This window comes from Pyrus communis, chromosome 12, assembly GCF_041283825.1.
Source record: "Pyrus communis isolate YQ-2024b chromosome 12, ASM4128382v1, whole genome shotgun sequence".
NCBI classification, from domain to species: Eukaryota; Viridiplantae; Streptophyta; class Magnoliopsida; order Rosales; family Rosaceae; genus Pyrus; species Pyrus communis.
The window spans coordinates 10,493,152-10,514,647 of record NC_142576.1 but is presented as its reverse complement, the minus strand read 5'-3'; the positions used below and the strand labels follow the sequence as shown (position 1 = coordinate 10,514,647).

The 21,496-nt window shown below is 35.9% G+C and overlaps 2 protein-coding genes and 1 long non-coding RNA gene across 4 annotated transcripts; 2 read left to right on the top strand and 1 right to left on the bottom strand.

The window, feature by feature from the left end:
• Nucleotides 1-3,038: 3,038 nt before the first annotated feature.
• Nucleotides 3,039-5,485, bottom strand: LOC137746049 (ubiquitin-like protein 5). 2 transcript variants are annotated; one of them, XR_015954480.1, is made up of 3 exons: nucleotides 5,099-5,485; nucleotides 3,203-4,360; nucleotides 3,039-3,053 (listed from the first exon to the last, which is right to left on the bottom strand). XR_015954480.1 is itself a non-coding variant. In XM_068486101.2 (2 exons), exon 1 carries the CDS (start codon nucleotides 5,320-5,322, stop codon nucleotides 5,101-5,103), a length of 222 nt encoding a protein of 73 aa, XP_068342202.1. In that variant the 5' UTR covers nucleotides 5,323-5,419; the 3' UTR covers nucleotides 4,087-4,360; nucleotides 5,099-5,100. The 2 variants fall into 2 exon arrangements, 1 of the variants encoding a protein (XP_068342202.1); XM_068486101.2 differs by lacking the exon at nucleotides 3,039-3,053 and having other exon boundaries at nucleotides 4,087-4,360; nucleotides 5,099-5,419.
• A 1,403-nt stretch (nucleotides 5,486-6,888) lies between these two features.
• Nucleotides 6,889-10,353, top strand: LOC137745628 (CASP-like protein 5A1). The gene is made up of 3 exons (XM_068485613.2): nucleotides 6,889-7,356; nucleotides 7,481-7,613; nucleotides 9,763-10,353. The coding sequence occupies exons 1-3, from the start codon at nucleotides 7,142-7,144 to the stop codon at nucleotides 9,952-9,954; spliced, it is 540 nt and encodes a 179-aa protein (XP_068341714.1). The 5' UTR covers nucleotides 6,889-7,141; the 3' UTR covers nucleotides 9,955-10,353.
• A 3,857-nt stretch (nucleotides 10,354-14,210) lies between these two features.
• Nucleotides 14,211-15,030, top strand: LOC148692323 (uncharacterized). The gene is made up of 3 exons (XR_015953816.1): nucleotides 14,211-14,346; nucleotides 14,545-14,601; nucleotides 14,722-15,030. It is a non-coding gene; the product is annotated as an uncharacterized LOC148692323 (long non-coding RNA).
• The last annotated feature ends 6,466 nt before the right edge of the window (nucleotides 15,031-21,496 follow it).

Sequence of the window (21,496 nt, the reverse complement as noted above, 5' to 3'; positions counted from 1 at the left end):
TTGGTGATGATCCAACGGTCGGACCGTCGATTCACATAAATACCTATTAACTTATCGTAGAGAATTTAGGTTCCAACGATCAACCTACGTCATTCAAATATCAAAACTGAATTCAAGACATTTAACATAGCCTAAAAATAGCATTGGTGGCCCACTGGCCATGCGCTGCCGCACACGCCGCCATGAGTGGCGGTCGGCCATCCCGACTCGTCGGAAAATCCAACTATTTCCAAAAATGACCAAATTTCATAGAAATGAAGATCTCAATGAGTAGAGCAAGTTTTATACCTGTGGCCATGTCCAATTTGGCCGGGAAAGGCCCTAATTTCATCAAACCCGCCGGAAAACCATAGAATTTGGATGGCTTCAATTCTCCCTCCTCAGTGTTCCGCCGCCCTTATAACTAGTTGGGCTTTGTTCAGGGGTTCAAGGGGAGTCTAATGGTGGTGGAGATCAAAGAAATTCATTTAAGAAATGATGGATTTCGCCACCATGCACCGCGCACCCCTCCGGTGCTATCTCACGAAAACGTGATCAATTCGTGTTGATTTATGGCTGAATATGAAAGAGGAGATGATGCTGAGTTGATTCCAGGTGGTGGGTGGCTGAAATTTGCCAGAGGAATGGTGCAAAACCATCGGAAAATCACACAGGGTGGCCACGTTTTGAAACGGGTCACGCGGGTCGAAGGGGAACCCGGCTGGTTCCTCTCATTCTCTCATTCCTCCTTTCCTTCCCGTCTCTCCCTCTGATTCGTCCCCTCTCTCTTTCTCCTTATTTCCTGATTGGGCAGCACCCCCATTCTCTCCCTTTTCCTTTGCTGCCATCAGGCAACCCTCATTTCTTTTCTTTTTCTCCCCTCTTAAAATAACTAAAAGAGATTAATAAAAAGATTACAAAAATATAAATAGTAAGTAAAACAAAAGTACTTCTCGAGTTTACAGTTCCATAAAACTTTAACCGAAGCTCCAAATTTGCTTCTGCTTATGCCTACGCGTCCATATCGTCGAGTACTACATGAATACTCAAAAGGAATATCTCGTATGTCTAACTATACGTTGGTCAACGAAAGTCAATACCTCGCCTCAAGGGCATTTTTGTAAATTCATTCTTTTAAAATTTATAGAATAATAAAATTTGGGACGGGTTGTCACATTTTCGCTATACATAAAAAGGAAAACTAATGAAAATGGCTTGAAAAGTTTTAGTTTTAATAAAAAACCATGTTATAAGTTTTGTTTAATGATTAGTACGAGGCACATATTAAAGCAATACAACTAAAAATGGTCCAACTACAATAAATTATGATTTGTTGATTTTACTCCTAACTTTTTTAGGTTGAGTTCCAGATTTTCATTGTTAATGGAGTTCATCGTTGTTTTGCAGACCTTCTTCTTTTTCTTTGAAATAAAAATATAGATCCTCATGCTATTTAATTATTATTTCGTTGAAATGTGATCGTTGTTATTATTCATAGTGGATTTGAGGTAATGTTTTTCAATTTTTCTTCGTCAGTGGAGTTCATCGTTTGTTTCTCCAGAAAATAAATTTGAGATCTGCATGCTATTCAATAAGAACGACGGATCACTGTTTATAGACTGTAAAAATAAACTGTTTCTGGAATCTAAGTCACTGTTTCCAAAGACAATGTTATTTTTTCCAGAGACAGTGCTAGTTTTTCCAGAGTTTTTCCAGAGATAGTGTTAGTTTTTTCAAAGACAGTGTAGTGTTAGTTTTTCCAGAGACATTGTTAATTTTTCCAGAGATAGTCTTAGTTTTTCTAGAGACAAGGGTTAGGTTTTTCCAGAGATAGTGTTAATTTTTCCAGAGACAAGGGTTAGGTTTTTCCAGAGATAGTGTTAATTTTTCCAGAGACAATAGTTTTTTCAAAGACAAGTGTTAGGTTTTTCCAGAGATAGTGTTAATTTTTCCAGAGACAATGTTAGTTTTTTCAAATACAGTGTTAGTTTCTCCAGAAACAGTTACAGATTCAAAACATAACGGGTCGCATTATTTTCTAAAAAAATGGCAAAAAAATCATACTATTTCCTAGAAATGTTTAACATTAACAGTGTTATGAAAGTTGAACGCCATGGTTGAAGTCACTTTTCTCTCTCTTTCTCGTCTACTTTTTCTATTTTCTTTTTCTTTTCCAAATTTTACAATTGGGGAAGGTGGTTCTATCACAGCTAGAGATATATTTTTCTTTCTAGTTTTATGGAGAAATGGGTGCAAGAAATTGTAATTTTTGGTTTTTTTCCTGTTCCATGGAAAATGGATTCAGTTGAGTGTCCTCTTCCTTGATTCAATTGCACAGCTCTTTGCCTATTCGTTTCTTCTTAATTGTACTTTTGGAGATTGGATTTAATAATTTGGGACTTTTTTCTTCTCAAAGTCAGGTTATTCTCCAAATCTGAATCTAATTTGGACAAGAAAATTCAAAAACTGATATAAGCACCAAAAATGAAGGAAGAAAAACCCAGAAAACAAAACGCTGATCAATGCTCTACTTGGAGCTGACATGAGTTTTCTCCTTCATGAGAACAAACAAGTTTCAGACCTGCGCCTCCTTGTTGGGGTGTAATTTTGGAAACTTATTTTTGTTTCTGTTGGGCTATGTAATTTAGCCCATGTAGAATTGGAGGCCTCTATCTTTATGGTTAATTTTGAGGTGCTTTTGGTTAAAGAAAACTATAAAGTGGTTTTTTTATTAAAATAATCTTGGTCTAAGCCCTTTTCATTAAAACTCCCTACATAAAACCCTAAACACTCATTCTATTCAAACTTACTGACTTAGGCATCAAAGATCGTTTGACACCCCCTTCTCTCCACTCCTCGTAGGCGCTTTGGTCTTTGATCAAAAGTGTTAACTGTTTTGTAGATACTTTTTTGTCAAGACCGAAGACGGCGGCAAGTGCCTACCACAATGATGATTTTAACTATGTTTCTGAAATTGGATTTTTACTCTTTTCATTTCATGATAGTTGGAGAAGACTGGCTTTTTTCCCCCTCATATTCTTAAGAAGAAAGGAAAGAAACTATGAGGAAGAAGACTGCAACGGTAGAGAGAAAAGGAAAAGAAAGAAGAAGAGGAAAAAATATGAACTGTTAGATCAATCTCATGGTGTATATTAATTAATAGAAAATATAATAATGAAAGATTTAAAATAAAAAATGATAAAATATTATATTTAAAATTTACCATGAGACGAGTTTTGACTGGATTGTAATGTCATCCAGCAAAATTCAGTTGCAGGTCGAGCCCCACACAAGCTTTTCTCCTAACATTGAGAGATATAAGATGGTAGGACAAGAATCTTGAAAATTTTAAATTAATCTAACAGCAATCATTGGCAGGATCATGACCCTTGCCACAAGAGGTGAGCAAAAATACACTCCAATTTTAATGGTTGATACTTATCTCCCTATAAATATGACATTAGAAGATGGAACAAGCCATGGAGTCGCATGGAGAGGAGAAGAAAACTCGATAAGGAATTCCAGCAGAAAAATCTTCGGCAACAAGAATTGTATAGCCAAATTGCAGAGCAATCTCCAAATTCAGTTACGTCAAATTCCTCCGGCCACACCACAAATTCAGCAAACCCTTTTCCAAATTCCTCATCGTCCTTGCGAAGAATTATCAAACACCACTCACATGAGCCAGTTCCTAACCACCAAAGTCAAACATCACGTACCATTACAAAAGTTCTTATGGCATCCGTTTGATCAAGATCAAGCTTCTACAGCCTTGAATCAAACACACATTATGGTATTTCAGACACTTTTGGAGATGCATCAAAGGATTCATTCTTATAAAGAATTTACCCACAGATTGCAACCCTATTCATTTGATAAAAACAATAATTATTATTTTGTATGCATATTCTTGTTCCATTGCTTTTCAGGAATTTTAGTGTTTATAGGTATGTTGAAGACAAGATGGATTACTCATAGTTGTGAAAGAAACTTATTCACTCCAATCCCCAATTTAGTAGGATAATAACGGAATGAGCTTCCTTCATGTCTAATCCCCTCCAATTTCCATCCAAATAAAAGATCATTCTTTTCTATAGATCCATCCCATCTTAAAGACCTGAGTAATATATATTCTGATTCAACATATCACAGTCGCAAACCATCAATACTGAATACTGAGACTGAATGTGTGGCAACACAAATAACACAAATGTATATGCAGTTAATCCTTACATGTAGCCAAATAGTTTTAGGAAAAACATTAATCTGCATCATTCTACGGTTTGCAATGCATACAACCGGTTTTCAATACATACAGCCACTTCTTGTAGAGACCAAACGCCAATCCCACCACCAGCACATTGTAGTAAGGCCGGAACCCCTGAAAACACACAGAAATTTCTATGTTTACATTCTGAAGCTGCCTCGTTGTTATGACAGAAATTATCTACCAATTAGCATATGCACTTAGCAACAAACTACAAGTAATGTAATCAAATTTATAGACGATCCGCTGATTTCCAATCAGAAAAGTGCTAGCCAATCAAATGAACATCTAATTGATCTCTTAACCAAGTCCATCAATCAAGCCTACTGTAATTTTTCTGTTTAACTAACAAGTGATCACAACAAGAACCCCAATAAACCACGAAACATCCCTCTTTGGTCCTGTTAAAGTCTGCGTTTGTTTCATATAGGTAAAGGACTGGATGTGAAGGGCAAACGTCTAGTTGCCTTTGTTCTATTAGCTAAGAGTCGACCATAAACATGCACTGCATTCAACGTCTTCACTACGTAACAGTTAAAATTCGACAAGGATATTAACTAATACAAGAAACCCTAGAAGTCAAAAGTTCAATTCATCTAACAAATCAACAACCCTGAAAAAACAATCAAATTGCCCCAATTGAGTAAAAAATAACTATATCATGATAGCAGATGAAATTGCAGACATTATATCCGAACATTCAGTCGAAATAATTGAAATTCAACAAGAAATTAACCCATACAATAAACCCTAAAACTTAACAACCCCAATTCACCTAACCAATCAAAAAACCCTAGAAAACAACATAATTGCCCCAAATATCTGAAATTGCAGAGAGATTTCAATCCTAACCTTCAGTTGTAATAGAGCTCGAGGCCCATGCCGTCGTGAATCTCATAGTCCTTGAGGGTGATGTGGTCCTTGTAGACGTTGTACCACTTCTGGATCCGAATCTTGTCGGAGCGGGTGCCCGTCTGAGCCGCCACCAGCTTCTTCAGGTCGCCGATGGTGTCATCCTCGTTGCACTTCACCTTCACCTTCTTCCCCAGACGGTCGTTCAGCACCACCTCGATCATCTTCGATTCTTGGAATTTCAATCGATCGCCCAAATGTAAAACCCTAACCGATCGCGCAGACAGAAATTTGGGAGACTTTGAACACCGCGAATAACGAAAGCATTTTGATATATAGAGCGCTTACAGGGGCTTTATGGTCTTTTTGATTGGCTCGCCGACTGGAAAGTCTACGAGTTTTACCTTTCTTTTCAAAGCCATTTCTTTCTTTGGTTTATTAATACTAAAATAATGTTGAACCTAATCTTTGTTCGTTGCGCGTCAAAATTTTACTTATGATCTTGCCATGAACTTTCTCATAAAAATTTGGTTTTTCTAATATTATTTTGAATTTTTTTGTTCTATTTTATCGATTTTTCTTTTTGTTTTACAATGTTATTTGATAATCGGAAATTTATTTTCTAGATCATCATCATTCTTTCAAAGTATTAACTAAATTTAAAATCGTTTGATCATCTAATGATTATCGAATAAGTAGACATATTGTATTTCTTACTTAAACAATGAAATTTTGATAATGTTAAAGGCTAGTTTGGTATTGTTGTGCTTTTTATAAAAAAAAATGTTTCTACTGTACTATGAGAATAAGCAGCTGTAAAATAAAGTTATTGAGTATTTGGTAAACTTTTTTGTAAAAGTATTTTGACAAAAAAATAGTGTCTGAGCGTTTAGTAAACTTTTATATAAATTGTTGTGAATATGTTAAATAACTAAAAAGGATATGACACATAATGTGATATAATAATTGTCAAAGAGAATAATGTAAGGGCATAATTTTGTAAAATATGTAGGAGAATACTTGTTTTTTGAAAATTTTATTAAATGGCATTGACTACTATGTTTGAAAAAAATGTGCTTTTCTTAGAAGCATGGTAGTCCATGTTTTTATTTTTCTATACTTTTCTACTGTTACTGATGGCATTTTTTTTTTTTTTAAAAAGACACTTTTTCTCTGTTTTATTAAACACATTTGATGTCTCAGATTTTTTTTAGTAAGCTATTTTTTTTTTAAAGCACCACAATCTCAAACTAGTCATAAGTCAAATAATCAAACTCAATGTTGATCATCAAGAAACATTGCGAGATTGTATTAGACAATGATTGTATTAGAATAGAACCAATCTAAAACACCTTCTACAAAATAAGTATGGCTAAACTCGTATTACTTAAATCCGTTTTAACTTTACTCTTGAGCTATACAATGATTATTTAGGGCAAATGAAGACTTAGTTTTGGTTGAAAAACCATATGCGTTCTCTTTTACTAAGTACTAATTTCCTCAATTACAGTTCTTGATTTTAGCTACATTAGTAAGAATGAAGAACGAAGTCCTATTCAAATAACCAATCATGCCAATTCTTAAACTCTCCAATCCTAAACCAAAGTCCTACTGTTATTATGTCTATAAGTCTCGAATTTGTATTCCGTAGTCCACTTTTTGACCTTCTAAATAATCTTCATCGTTCGCGTTATTAAAATTAATCGTCACCGTGCATTTCTTCGAAACTTTTAACAAAAATTTCTACAAGTCTACTAAAAAAGAAGCATAGTGCTCGACCAAAATGCTGTACAAGGAAGCATATTCCAAATTTCCAAAAGCAAAGGGTGCACCAAAAACACATAAACAAGTGTTAGGCCACTAGGCAGCAGCACGCCGCTGATGACTAATGACTGATGTGAAAGAAAGCAGACAAACAAAACTCCCATCAATTCCAACCATTTCTAATTCCCATCTTCTTCCTCCTCCGACTCTAACTTCATGGTTTCATCGAGATCGCTTTTGTCTCTGTAGAGTGGGTGTGCAGAGAGATTTTATAGAGTTATGTACGTGAGCCGCCCGTTGGTCCATCCGGTGGAGGCCCCGCCCACGACTGACGTGGCGGCCCAGAACGCCCTCAGAGTGAGGATGAAGGACGTCCAAGGCATGCCTGGCACCCCCGGTGGGCTCGCCCTGCGTCTCTGCCAGCTCTGCTTCGCCGCAATTTCTCTCTCCGTCATGGCCGCCACCTCCGATTTTCCCACCGTCACCGCCTTCTGGTAATGCTGGGTTCATGATTTTTGCAATTTTTACATGTTTATTGAGATGGGTTTTGGTTAAAGTTTGAGTCTTTGATGATTTTTGTGTTTGTAATTGGGTTTGGTTTTGCTGGGTGAAATGTAGCTACCTTGTTGCTGCTGTTAGCTTGCAATGTGTGTGGAGTTTGTCAATGGCGATTGTTGATTTGTATGCTCTTTTGGTGAGGCGGAGTTTGCGCAATTGCAAGGCTGTGTGTTTCTTCACCATTGGAGATGGGGTAAGATATGAATTTAACCCTTCAAGTCTTGTTGCATTACTTCTGTTGATTAGCCACTAACTAGTAGAATTTGAGTGTTTAAATCATTGGCAAAATCTGTAGCTAGCACTTAACTGAATGTGACACCGATAGATTCCCCAAACTTGATAGGGGTGCATATTTTCACAGGAGCTTCCTGTGGATACTGACCTGCAAAAGTTGATTTGTGGTTAATGCTTTATCTAATTTCACATAGGATTTGAAATTTGGGTGGGCTGGATTTTAAGCTAATTTTTTTCTTACCTCGACGGAAATCCTTGTTGAAATTTTGGCACAATATCAGTTGTTTTCATGCGTTTTCGAAGTTACAAACCTAATAAGATTTTGAAGAAAATACACGGATATGGGTGAATTTTATTAATAAACAAAAACAAATACACCTAGTCAGGGGGACGTAGTTAGCCATACCCCTCAGAATGCATACATATACATAAACAAACCAAAATGATAAAAAGATAACCAACTGACAAACAAAAAGATAACAATACAACAAACAAAAGTGCAGTATTTAAATGTTGACATCCTCGTCTTCAAAGCATCAAAATCATCAGTCACTCACAAGTTTAGTAACCAAACTAGAGCAACAACACACCACCAGACTAACCTAGTGATAAATACAGAGCCAGTAGGAATGTCTCTGTGCCTGAATGCTTTTGACTTTTCTGTTTCCTCTCTAAAAATGGGCAGGATCAAAGCCATACTAACCTATACTGACCAATGTAACAACATCACGCCACAATAACTTATACTTTTTTTTTTTTTGCCTAGCATAAGGGGCTGGGCCAGTCTCGTGGCTGGTTCCGTCCCTGGTGAAATAGAAAAGCAGTGATCTGTCCATTCAAATGTTAACTAGCTGCTTTGTTCGTATGTGATTACCCAATTATTTATAGACCATTGCTTCGATAGTAGAATTTGTTATTCCAAGGATGCATGAAACACACCATGGGACAACAGATTGAATATAACTTGGACACTGCTAATGTACGACATTACACACATAAACTAAAGACTCCGATGCTGTCACCATAACTTCTCTACTACATGAAGAATGACAGCTGAGCTATCTATATATAGAGAAAATCTTAGTCTGTTTTTATAGTTCTACGTTTTCTGTCATTGGTTGAGAGGAGCGGCTGCCACTCAAATGAAGCTAAACGGATCGCTGACTGAATTTAACAGTAGACCAGTACTGCATGGTCAATTATTTGCATCACCCATGCGCTTTGTTCAGGTGCCATAGTTGCTGCTCTAGATTATTCTTTGGTGGTTGATAGTGTTACCATCCATTGTCTATTACTACAGCAAAACACCACTTCATCCAAGACCACCGACTAAATAAATTTCTATTAGTTGACTGTCCGATGTTGTGATCTCTTGAATAATCAGGCATCATAGTAGCCATACCTGGTACTTTTCACCTTTCTTGACCACATGTTATAATTCTAGCTGTGGAACTTCTTGATACCACCCGAGCTTAATCTCAGACAAGTTTCACAGTCTCAGCTTGTGGCATGAACACTAGAAACTTTGTGGTTTGTCGATCCCTAACTGCCTCGCTCTGATACCAGAATTTTTAACAAAAACATGGTGAGTCAACAAATTTAGAGACATAACACGCTTCAAATGCACCACTACAATACACACAAGAAACGAAACTTATCCAGGCACACTCATATTAATGCACATACCTTTCTTTCACTCACCATTGTGGTGGTTGTGGTAATGTAACACTGGTCAGACCTAACTGGTAAACCACTCTATCCTCAGTATACATATTTTGTGTGTTGTTTTAGGCAAATTTTAAACTAAGTCTTATTAAATGGCCATCTCACCCTTGCCACATTTGACATTGATAGATGACTAGATGTCCCTTCTGGGTTTTGCCACTTGAGATGTTACCTTCATTTCTATGCAGATAACTTAGTATTTCTGTTTTTTATTCATTCATTAACAAGATGCTTTGTTAATATGTACTTGTGCGTGCAAATATCCATTTTTTGAAAGTTGAAAAGTGAATTTGCTGCATCAGAGTGGCATTAAGTCCCGCTGTTCGAGACCTAAATCAGTCCATCACAAGCTTACAGATGTACAAGTGTTTCTTTTTGTGCAGATCACATCCACTCTTACATTTGCTGCCGCATGTGCTTGTGCTGGAATCACTGTCCTCATTGCCAATGATCTTAACAAATGTGGTTTTAACCATTGCAAAAGGTTTGAGACTGCCACAGCTATGGCTTTTATCAGTTGGTTTGCTGTGTCACCAACTTTTATTTTAAACTTCTGGTCACTGGCTTCACGGTAAAATATGGCTGGGGAGGAATACTCATGAGTGATCAGAGCCTTCTCATTCCCAACTGTTGGCTTCTTTGGTGCGAAGAGATCTCTGCCACAGCTATGGCTGTGCTTCTACAGGTTATTATGGTTTCCCTTGTTTTGTATATAGAAACATTTTGGCAGAGCTTTATTGAAATGACAATAACTTTAGGGGTGTGCTATCCACACATCTTTTTTTACTTCTTACACACCTTTTGTTAATTTCTATCTGTTGATCTTCTTCAATTCATCCGATCCGACGGTCAAAAATTAGAAGGGTGTGTGAGAAGTAAAAAAGGGTATGTGGATATCACACTCCTAACTTTAACATGGAGATGTGTATCAGATTTTGTTTTTGTTATGAAATCTTTTTCTGCATTGTCGATCAGTTTCTTGCAATGCATTATACTATTGTATGATTTCTAAAAGCTTATAAACCATACAATTCTTTCACTCATGACCTAGCAAGTACCTGAGAGATACAAAATGCTGTTTGTGTGATCTATTCATGTTAAACTTGCTTTAAAACTTCCTCGGGCTCAATGTATGCACTGAAAGCAACTTTATTAAAACTGCAGGCAACTGTTGGTACCGAATCGAGATGCCCTAGTACATTCCACGATAAGCGATACTAATATACTCTTTTCTTCGTTCCCGCTTCTTTTCCTCATCTTTTGAGGACAGGGAAAGGAAGAGAAGGGTTCTAGGTTGCATAAAAGTTTCCTGAGAACTATTTGGTGAAAGTTTTGCGGATAATCATGTAATTAGCTAAAGCTTCTACGACTGGTGTTGAAAACTGGATTAACAGTTTGTGTTTTCTCAGTTTTTCTCATGGAATTAAGGGTTGAAATGCAACAGGTGGGATGGAAGACAAGTTGGCAAAATACAACCATTAGCTTTCGTTTCAATTGATAAAGTAATCATAATTTGTGAATTGCATGTTGAAGCTGAAATTTTATGGTTTATGGAAGCTTTTTTAGGTTAAGAACCAAACTATTCTGCTTCCCTCCCAAATTGTTCGTTGTGGCAAATTGTTGAGAATGAACGGAAACTGTTGAGAATTCACCCCGCATTGCGTGGTCTTATAAGTAGTTGGGTTACGCTCGTGCTTTCATCCCTGTAGACATTGTGTTCATCTCGTCTCAGAAGAGGATTTGAGATCCCTAGTGTAAAATGTCAAGATCTTTCTCGTGCTTTTAGAGTATTTGAGGGACTCTCGGTTTGCTCTTTCATCGGTTTATAAGTTAGTCATGATTTCTTAAATCTTCTATTGCCGTTACCAATTGTCTGTGACTATTGTTCTACGCCACCACTCGCAAAAAGAGAGAAGATACCGTTATATGGCTCGGCGTTTCTTCTTTTTTTACACTTTCGAATGCTAATCTTGTGTTAATCACACACAGAAAGGGAGATATAGGCTAATGTAAGAGTTAAAACACTTACCAAAAAGAAAAGATATATATACTTAGATCATAGGGTATCAAAATATGATATATATGCATGGCCTTAATGTACTTTTAAGAATAATTTAGGACATGGAGTTAGTTATTGACCTAAAGAACGCTTCCATAAAGCAAGGGAAATTGGTTTCAGCATGGAATTCATCAACTATGATTACTTTATCCTTTTGAAACCATCGATTGTATATTGCCAATCGACTTGTCTTCTTTCACACCTATTGCATTTCAACCCTCAAATCCATAAAAAAAAAAAAAAAAAAAAAAAAAAAAAAAAATCCATTTCCTGTCATTTTTCAACATTAATCATAGATTCTTTAACTGATTACATGATTATCCGCATCAAAACTCTCAATAAAGTAGTTCTTAAAAAACTCTAACGGAATGGGAATATACGTTATCTATGAGAAAGAGCAGAGGAAGGGGATTTACCCCTTCATGTTATTTTCTTCAAGTGCCGTAGTTACTGCTTTCGTAGTTGATATTGTTATCATCCTAAACCCTAAACCTATAACAAAACTAACTTACCCTGAACGCGGATATTAGGCCTGGCAAACAAGTCGTGTTTGTCGTGTTTCGTATCTTTTTTTGTGTAACACCTATTATCTTAATGGGTCGTGTCGTGTCACACCCATTATCTTAATAGGTCGAGTCACTTTACCCAACAGATAAAATGTCCCGTTAAGAAAATATTTTTTTTTCCTTAAATTTGCACATACCACATTGTCACATAAATATTACTTCAAAACATAAAAACACATTTGTCGTTAAGTGCTACATCTACACTCCAAAATAAGAGCCTAATAAAAAAGCACCAATACACTAGTAGTCTACTGCAAAATATCAAATGTGCAAGGATATGCAAAATGAAGGAGTTTTTCTTTTTAAGGTTGTGAAGCCTTTATCACAAGTTAAAACCTTGCTAACGAAACTCAAAGCTTGAATTTTATTCCTTTTACAAAATCCTTCATTTTTTATCTATCATCATGGGAAAATTGTATTGGAACTTTGGCTTGATCTATTGCCGTCAAAAGTTATGTCAATAATGTTTTCAATAAGGTTTTCCACATCAAAACTCTCTTCCGCATAAACTAAGCGTAGAAAAACCAAACATTATAAATCATTCAAATTATGAGAAGTTTACCAAAATACTTATGAAAAAAAAAAAACAATAGTATTATACCATATAAAAATATATTACCTCATTTTCCAAATTTTCTAAATTTAATTTAATATATATATATATATATATATATATATATATGAATATATATATATAATTATTATAATTTTTTAGAGGTATAAAATTATTAAATTAATATTTTGCTTATCGTGTATCGGGTTACTCACGTATGTACCTTGACCAACCTGTTATCTTAACACTTTTATCGGGTTACCTGATAACGACCCGATTCGTTATCATGTCGACCTGATAACTTGTTAATTTTTGTGTCGTTTTCGTGTCAGGTTAATAGACCGTGTCAGAAATTGCCAAGCCTAGCCGATATACCCCTCTCTTTCATTTCCTCCGCTCTTTCTCACATATAATGTATATCTTTGTTGTAGGAAAATTTCTTTAGAACTACTTCAGTGAGAATTTTATGCAAATAATCATGTAATCAGTTCAAGCGTTTATGATTAGTGCTGAAAAATGACAAATGGTGGTTAGTCCTTGTTCAGGGAATTGAGGGTTGAAAAGCATATTGTGTGAAAGAAAACAAGTCGATTGGCAAAATACAGTTAGTAGCTTTTCTTTCAAAAGGATAAAGTAATAACAATACTAGGAATTCCACGTTGAAACCGATTTTCCATGGTTTATGGAAGCATTTTTTAGGTTAAGGACCAAATAATTATGCTTTCATCTCCTAAATTATTCTTAAAAAAAAAAAAAGTACATTATGGCCATACATACACTGTTCTAAAAATCTTCGCCTAACGTTGCTTACGTCCCGTCTAGGTGTTAGGCGGCTGGTCACCGTCCCGATTAATGCCTAGGTCTTTGAAAATTAAGAAAGGGTGCCTAGATCTGTTAAGGCATCCACCTAGTCCGCTTAAGCACCCACGTAGCCCACCCAAACCCAACTAGACACCTGCCTAGGTCGCGACTCGCTTAGACAGAAAATAGATAACTTTCATTTTACATTTTATTTTTTTCAATAAATTGTAAGAGACTTGTCGCATACTTACATGAACACACATTATATCCTTGTTCCCTATGTTTTCATTATGTTCCAATACTTCATAATATAATGTCATTTTATTTTATAGTTTATGATGAAATTATATATATTTGAAGTGTAAGGAGACATTTATTTACACGAAATATAATAGATTTACTTAAATTCGTCTAGTCCGCCTAGGCACTAGGCCCTAGCCAGCTGCCCGACTAGCGCTAAGCGTTTTTTAGAACCTTGCATACATATATATTAGATTTTGACACCGTACGTTAAGTTGTGCAATGAGAAAATCTCGTGGGTGGCGGTTGATGAATAAGAACAATGTACGTTAACTTGTTCAAGAAATATAATTATAACCAGTAACGGACTTTTTTTTTCTAAGAAGATGTATATCTTTTCTTTTTGGTAAGTGTTTAACTCTTACGTTAGCCTATATCTCAACTTCCGTGTGTGATAAGCACGAGATTAACATTCAAAAGTGTAAGAGAGAAGAAACGGCAAGCCAGATAACGGTATCTCCTCCTTTTAACGAGTGGCGGCTTAGAGCTACAAGGTTTAAGAAACCCATGACCAACTTGCTCTTTGAGCACCTTGACCATTGCTATATATAGGTTTCAACCTTTGCTGTTTTCTTGAACAATTTGTCCCAAATAGAGAGGGGTTGGAGAAACCATGTCTAATAAGGAAGTTGAGGAGGAAAGAAGGCTATATAAGTGTGCAAGGACATATGAAAAAATAGTAAAACAGGTAGAGTATGCAATGTATCTTAAATCCTTAATCTAAATTTAACCTTGTTGGTAAATCAGTATTAGTCAGATAATTACCGCTTCGGGCATCCTTTCTTCTTTTTTTCTTTGGAAAGATGGGTTTGTTCCATTTTTAATTATACATATTAGACTGAAGTTTTGATTACGATTAATCTTCCGTTTAATCTCTGTTTTTCAGTGTGATGAGCTGATTGGGATGATGAACACCGGGAGCAAACTGCCTAAGCGACGAAAGGTATCTTCCATAAGTTCTCTTGGCTAATTTCTATTAGTTTATCTTCTAAATCTTAGTTATGTGCATGCTAATATGCAATGCGATTAAGTTCTTGTTCATCTTTGGTTTCATGCATGACAGAATTCTACAACTGCTCCTGCCCCAGCAAGTCAACAGGAGGACAATGAAGTGTTAGTGCAGACAATAACAAGATTTCTCCATGACCTGAGAACTAACCCTGCAGAACCCGAGAGCTCCACAACCCCCGGAGATAGAAACTAGTTTTCTTCATGTGGGGAATGATTGCAGCAGACTAGCAGAGAAGAAATTATCTTTAGTAATAATAAGTGGCTAATTACAAAGTGTGAATGCTTGACTATCTAGTACAGCATGGTAAACATGTAACGGCTACACATTTCTTGGAAGTGCCTCAGATTTTACAGTTGTTCCCCGACAAACTCTTTATCCAGTTTTTATTTTTCAGATGTCTTAAAAAAAAAAAACAAAAAACAAAAACAAATGGGAAAACTACCATTAGTATATAACAATAATAGAACTTTGAAATAAAGTCATATGAAGTCACGAACAGACACCCAAACCTCCAGAATTTCACATCTTCAATTAAAGCAGTCGTTACCCACATACCTCAGTTTCCCAGAAAGCAGCATGAATTAAGAACTGTAAGGGGGGCACATGCATCTCTGTTGAGATTTAAGCTGCATACTAGCTTAATATCGAATTGCAGATGACAATCCTGCAGAAAGAAGTGAAGAGAATTTTGAAATCGAAGAGGTGAAGAACTTGCTATTTTTAGCAAGTAGCCGTTAGGTTCAAATGTGCAACGGCTAGTTTCATTTTCTTTTTTTAGAAAGCTTACAGCTGGTGTTCTTATCTTTTCAATTGTACTTTGCATTCCCATCTTCTTCCAAGTGGATGGATGATATCCTCCGATGACCATTAATGGCCGGAGAAGAGTTCTAGGTCCCTAGTGTGTAGGATCTGTTTTTTGACCAGTTGAGAGTAATATATAGTCCTTGTAATCTTTATGGTTTAGGTTATGAAAAATACAGACCTTTGTTCCCCATCTCTCTCTCTTGAAAAAAAACCTCAAATTTCTTAAAAACTATTACTGAAAGTTTCAATCTTTAACGAAGATTATCAACCAAATCACCATGTCTGGTACCATTTCAAACAATCTCGTCCAAAAATGTCTTTGACGGTTTAAATAGCCAATGAAGGTAAAAACTTTCAAACTGGAGTGCATATGGGATGTGTTTCGTGGTTAAGAACATATGGATTGGATTGTACAAAACAAAAAATGCGGTGAATTTGGTTATGCTGTGAATCTTTTGACCGTACTTACTAATCTATTGGACGCTGCACTTCAGCTTCTCAGCCTCAAGTTCCTGTTTCAAGGCTTCTATCTTGTTTTAAAACTTGTCGTTACGAATGATTGTGTATTCTTTTTAAAATTTGCACTTCTACACTAATTATTATGAACTTTTATTAATTTTGCACTCAAATAATAAACACTATTCATTAGGGTTTGGAGGGTTTGAAAAAAACTATACGACGATGTAACCATCATCTAAGCGTAGATGATGCAATCATGAGCATTTGGATATTCTTTTCACATTTTTCACACTTTTACATTATTTTTATGAATTTTTATTTATTTTAAACCCTCCTATAAACACGTTGTTCAAGAGGATTTGTAGGATTTAAAAATTCAATCGATGACGTACCCACCATCATCATCATCATCAAAGCATAAAAGATGAGATCACGAGCGTTTGCATTTTTTTTTTACAATTTCCACACTTGTAAATTGTATTAAATTTTGGTATTATTAATGTGCTTTGAAATTATTTAATCTCACATGTGCTTTGAAATTTTTTAATCTCACTTATGTGAGATTAAATACTATGGCTATTGTAGTAAGGTTTTTTAGTAATTTAAAATTATCAAACTAATTTTTTTTTTCTTATAGAGTTGAAATGGGTTATCCGCGGGTAAACCTGTTAAGAGTCCGTTATTAAGAGTTCTTAACGTGTGATCGATAACGACCCGATTAGTTAGCGTGTTGACTCAAACTCCTTATTTTTGTGTCGTTTCAGATCGCGTTAACAAATCGTGTAGCCATCATAGCTAATCTATCATGTTAACCATTTATATTTTTCTAAGTCATGTGCTCTGATTAGTTGGGTTGAGTTTAGGGTAGGGTCTTGGTTGGCCCCCTATTTTCAACCATTACAGTTGGCGTCGACCAGCTTGGCGATACGAACGGACACGAAGAAGAACGCAGACAGCGGAACGGAAATGCAAAAGAGTGGAGCAAAGATTCCCGATCTACTTCAAACATTTTTTCCTTCAAAATCTGGTACTCTGCAGACATTTCAGCTCACAAATCTGAGAAACCCACCACAATTTCACAATCAAATACCTCATAAACTCATGTGTGCTATCCCCAGCTCCAACCTAGACAAGGAGTTTTTATGCCCTTTTTTTAGGTTGGGCTGTTGGATACGGAATCCTCGTGGTAGGCTAGACCAACATCCAGCCGAGAGACAAGTCTATTAATCTCACACAAAAATAGAGATATAGGAGATTTAAACACTTACAACTTAGTAACATGCACTACATCACAATTATAATTATATTGCTTAAACAACTTAAAGGTACGTCATTTTTATTCATCAATCAGTGTCCATGTGATTTTCTCATTGCACATTTTAATGTACAATGTCAAAATTTAATATTTATGTATGGGCTTAATGTACTTCTTTTTAAAATAATTTAAGAGATTGAGTCCTTAACCCAAAAATGCTTCCATAAACCATGGAAAATTGGATTTAATATGAAATTCATAAACTATGATTACTTTATCCTTTTGAAACAAAAGCTACTGATTATATTCTGCCAATTGACTTGTCTTCTTTCACACTTGCTGCATTCCAACCCTCAATTCCAACCCTTTTGTATTTTTCAAAGTAGATCCTTTAACTGACTACATGATTATTCGCATCACAACTGTTAATAAGGTAGTTCTAAAGAAACTTTCGTATAATGAAAATATACATTATCTTTGAGAAAAATCAAAGGAAATGACAAAAAAGGGTATATACACACCCTTCATGCTACTTTCTTCAAGTGCAATACTACTGCTCTCATAGTTGATAGTGTTATCATCCTAAACCCAAAACCCTACAACTAAAATAACTTACCCGTATGCGGATTTACCCAGGTCCTTTCCTCTGTTCTTTGTATATATCTGTTGCATGAAAGACCCTTTAGAATTACTTTATTAGTGAAAGTTTTGATGCGGATAATCATGTAATCTGTTAAAGCATCTATGATTAATGTTGAAAATGACAAAAGGGTTGTTGGTCTTTGTTCATGGAATCAGCGGTTGAAATGCAACAGGTGTGAAAGAAGGCAATTCGTTTGGCAAATACAATCAGTAGCTTTTCTTTCAAAAAGATAATCCCAATTCATAAATTCCACATTGAAACCAATTTTCCATGGTTTATATGAAAGCATTTTTTAGGTTAATGACCAAATAATTATGCTTCCATCTCCTAAATTATTCTTAGAAAAATTACATTAAGCCCATACATATATATTAGATTTCGACACCAACGTTAAGTTGTGTAATGTAAAAATCTCATGGGCAATGGTAGATGAATAAGAATAATGTATGTTCAGCTGTTCGAAAAATATAATTGTAACCTGTAACAGAGTGCATGTTTCTAAGAAGATGTATATCTTTCCTCTTTCGTAAGTGTTTAACTCTTATGTTAGCCTGTATCTCAATTTTTGTGTGTGATTAGCATGAGATTAGCGTTGACAAGTGCAAGCAATTAAGAAGAAACGGCAGGCCAGATAACAGTATCTCCTCCTTTTTTACGAGTGGCAGCGTAGAACAACAGCCAAGACAGTTGGTAGGGGTGGTGTAAGGTTTAAGAAACCATGACTAACTTGCTCTTTGAGCACCTTGACCGTTACTATATATAGGTTTCAACCCTGGCTGTTTTCTTGAACAATTTGTCCCAAAGAGAAAAGGGTTTGAGAGGCCATGTCTAATGAGGAAGTTGAGGAGGAAAGAAGGCTATATAAGTGTGCAAGGACTTCTGAAAAAAATAGTAAAACAAGTAGAGTGTGGAATGTATCTTAAATCCTTAATCTAAATTTAACCTTGTTTGTAAATCAGTATTAGTCAGATAATTACCGCTTCGAGCATCCTTTCATCCTTCCTTCTTTTTTGGAACGACGGGTTTGTTCCATTTTTATACATACTAGACCGAAGTTTTGATTACGATTAATCCTCGGTTTAATCGATATTCTTCAGTTTGATGTTCCGTTAACTGATGACATGGCACTTACGTGGACAATGACTGGGCACCACGTGTCATTAAAAAATTAAAAAAAAATAAACTATTAAAATAATTAATTAAATAAAAGTTTAAAAAAAAAATAATTCCCCAGGTCCCTTTTGTCTTCCCCATCCCAATCCTCTTCCTTTCTCCCTCTACACCTCTGCACATCCGCTCTCACTCCCTAGATCCCTAGATCCCTAGATCCCTCTACACCTTTGTCTTCCCCACCTCGATCCCCCTCCCTGAGCGACTTGTTGTGACACGTGCGACGATAGAGGCCTTTCTGTGGAAGAGAGGGTCGTTGTGCTTCCATCTGAGGACGAAGGACTTGTCGGGTTCCTGGAGCTCGACGGAGGGGAGGGCGTGGGAGTTGAGGATGGTGCAAACGGTGTTGAGTTCTTGGATAGTGAGGGGGTCGAGAAGGTGGTGGGGGTGTCAGAGTTGTGGTCTTTAAGGCTAGGCGTTGGGATAGGGGGTTTGGATTGGATGCGGTTTTTGGAGGAGCACCAGGCGGAGTTTGTTGTGCAGTTGAGGAGGTCGGAGATGTTCGGGCAGTGCGTAAGGGAGGTGGGACCAAGTGAAGAGGAGGACTAGGCCTATGTAGAGGGAAAGGGAGAAAAAACGCAGGAATCTCCTATCTTCCATGGATTATGTGTTTCAGAGTTTGAGTTTGAGGAGGGGGGAAAGATGGATGTGCAGAGGTGCAGAGGGAGAAAGGAGGGGAATCGGGGTGGGGAAGACAAAGGGGATATGGGGATTTATTTTATTTTTTATTTTTTTACTTTTATTTAATTAATTATTTTAATAGTGTAATTTTTTTAAAATTTTTTTTAATTTCCACATGGATGACACGTGGCGCCCAATCATTGTCCGCATGGGCTCCACGTCACAGTTAATGAAAGACTTAACAGTTTGACTAACGAATGTATGAGACTTCCCAAAATTTACACTTTAGGTATGACTCTAAGACGAAAAAAACTTGATGTACTAAATGTTGAAAGCCACGAAACACGATGGTAGTAAACAGTCTTTTGCCCTTTCTTTTATTACCGACTTTAAATTAGATTTTTTTTTTTTTTTTTTTTGTCGAACTTTAACTTAGATTTATCTTTTAGGCATGCGCCACAGTGAAGGCGCTAATTTTGTTCCTAAATACCAAAAAAAAAAAAAAATGAAATCAAAAGAAAAAAAATTGCATAAATCGATTTATACCTTAATTGGAGAATTCAAAACTTCAAAATCACCATCCTTAGGTTAGGAAGAGTATGTTTTTCTCTATGAAAGTGTCTTAGAATTTTAGTTAGAATGAACGTAAGATAAAAATTGCATGATAGTAGGGTTTGATGTGATAATAGGGTTTCATTATTGAGAAGGTTTAGTGATAAATTTTAATTTTATAGTTAATTTCATTTTGTACTTGATTGTAATTATGCAATAGGGTAAAAAAGACAATTCACTTTTAAAATTTAGGTTGGGTGTAGAAAGATGTCCATGTGATTTTCTCATTGAACAATTTAACATACGATGTCAAAATTTAATATTTATGTATGGGCTTAATGTACTCCTTTTTAAAATAATTTAAGAGATTGAAGTATAATTATTTGTTCCTTGACCTAAAAATACTTCCATAAACAATGGAAAATTGGTTTCAATATGGAATTCATGAACTATGATTACTTTATCCTTTTGAAACAAAGGCCACTAATTGTATTTTGCCAATTGGCTTGTCTTCTTTCACACTTGCTGCATTTCAACCCTTAATTTTATGGTAAAATAAAAACAATCCTTTTGTAATTTTTCAAAATAGATCCTTTAGCTGGCAACATAATTATTCGCATCACAACTGTTAATAAAGTACGTCTAAAGAAACTTTCATGTAATGAAAATATATATATTATCTTTGAGAAAAAACAGAGGAAAGGACAAAAAGGGGTATATACACACCCTTCATTTTACTTTCTTCAGGTGCAATAGTACTGCTCTCGTAGTTTATAGCTTTATCATCCTAAACCCAAAACCCTACAACTAAAATAACTTACCCGTACACCCCTGCCCTCACCCATGTAGATAATATCGTTTGTTCAGGACAAAAACCAAAAAAAAAAAAAAAAAAAAGAAAAATTATGCTTCCATCTCCTAAATTGTTCTTAGAAAAATTACGTTATGTTCATGCATATATATTAGATTTCGACACCGTACGTTAAGTTGTGTAATGTAAAAATCTCATGGGCGACGGTTGAATAAGAATAACGTACGTTAAGTTCAAGAAATATAATTATAATAAGTAACAGAGTGCAATTTTCTAAGAAGATGTATATCTTTTCTTTTTGGCGAATGTTTAACTCTTACGTTAGCCTATATCTCAACTTCCGTGTGTGATTAGCACGAGATTAGCATTCCAAAGTATAAGAGAGATGAAACAGCGGGCCTCATAATGGTATCTTCTCCCTTTTTTCGAGCGGCGGCGTAGATCAATAGTCAAGACAGTTGATAACGGCGGTGTAAGGTTTAAGCAACCACGACTAACTTGCTCTGAGCAC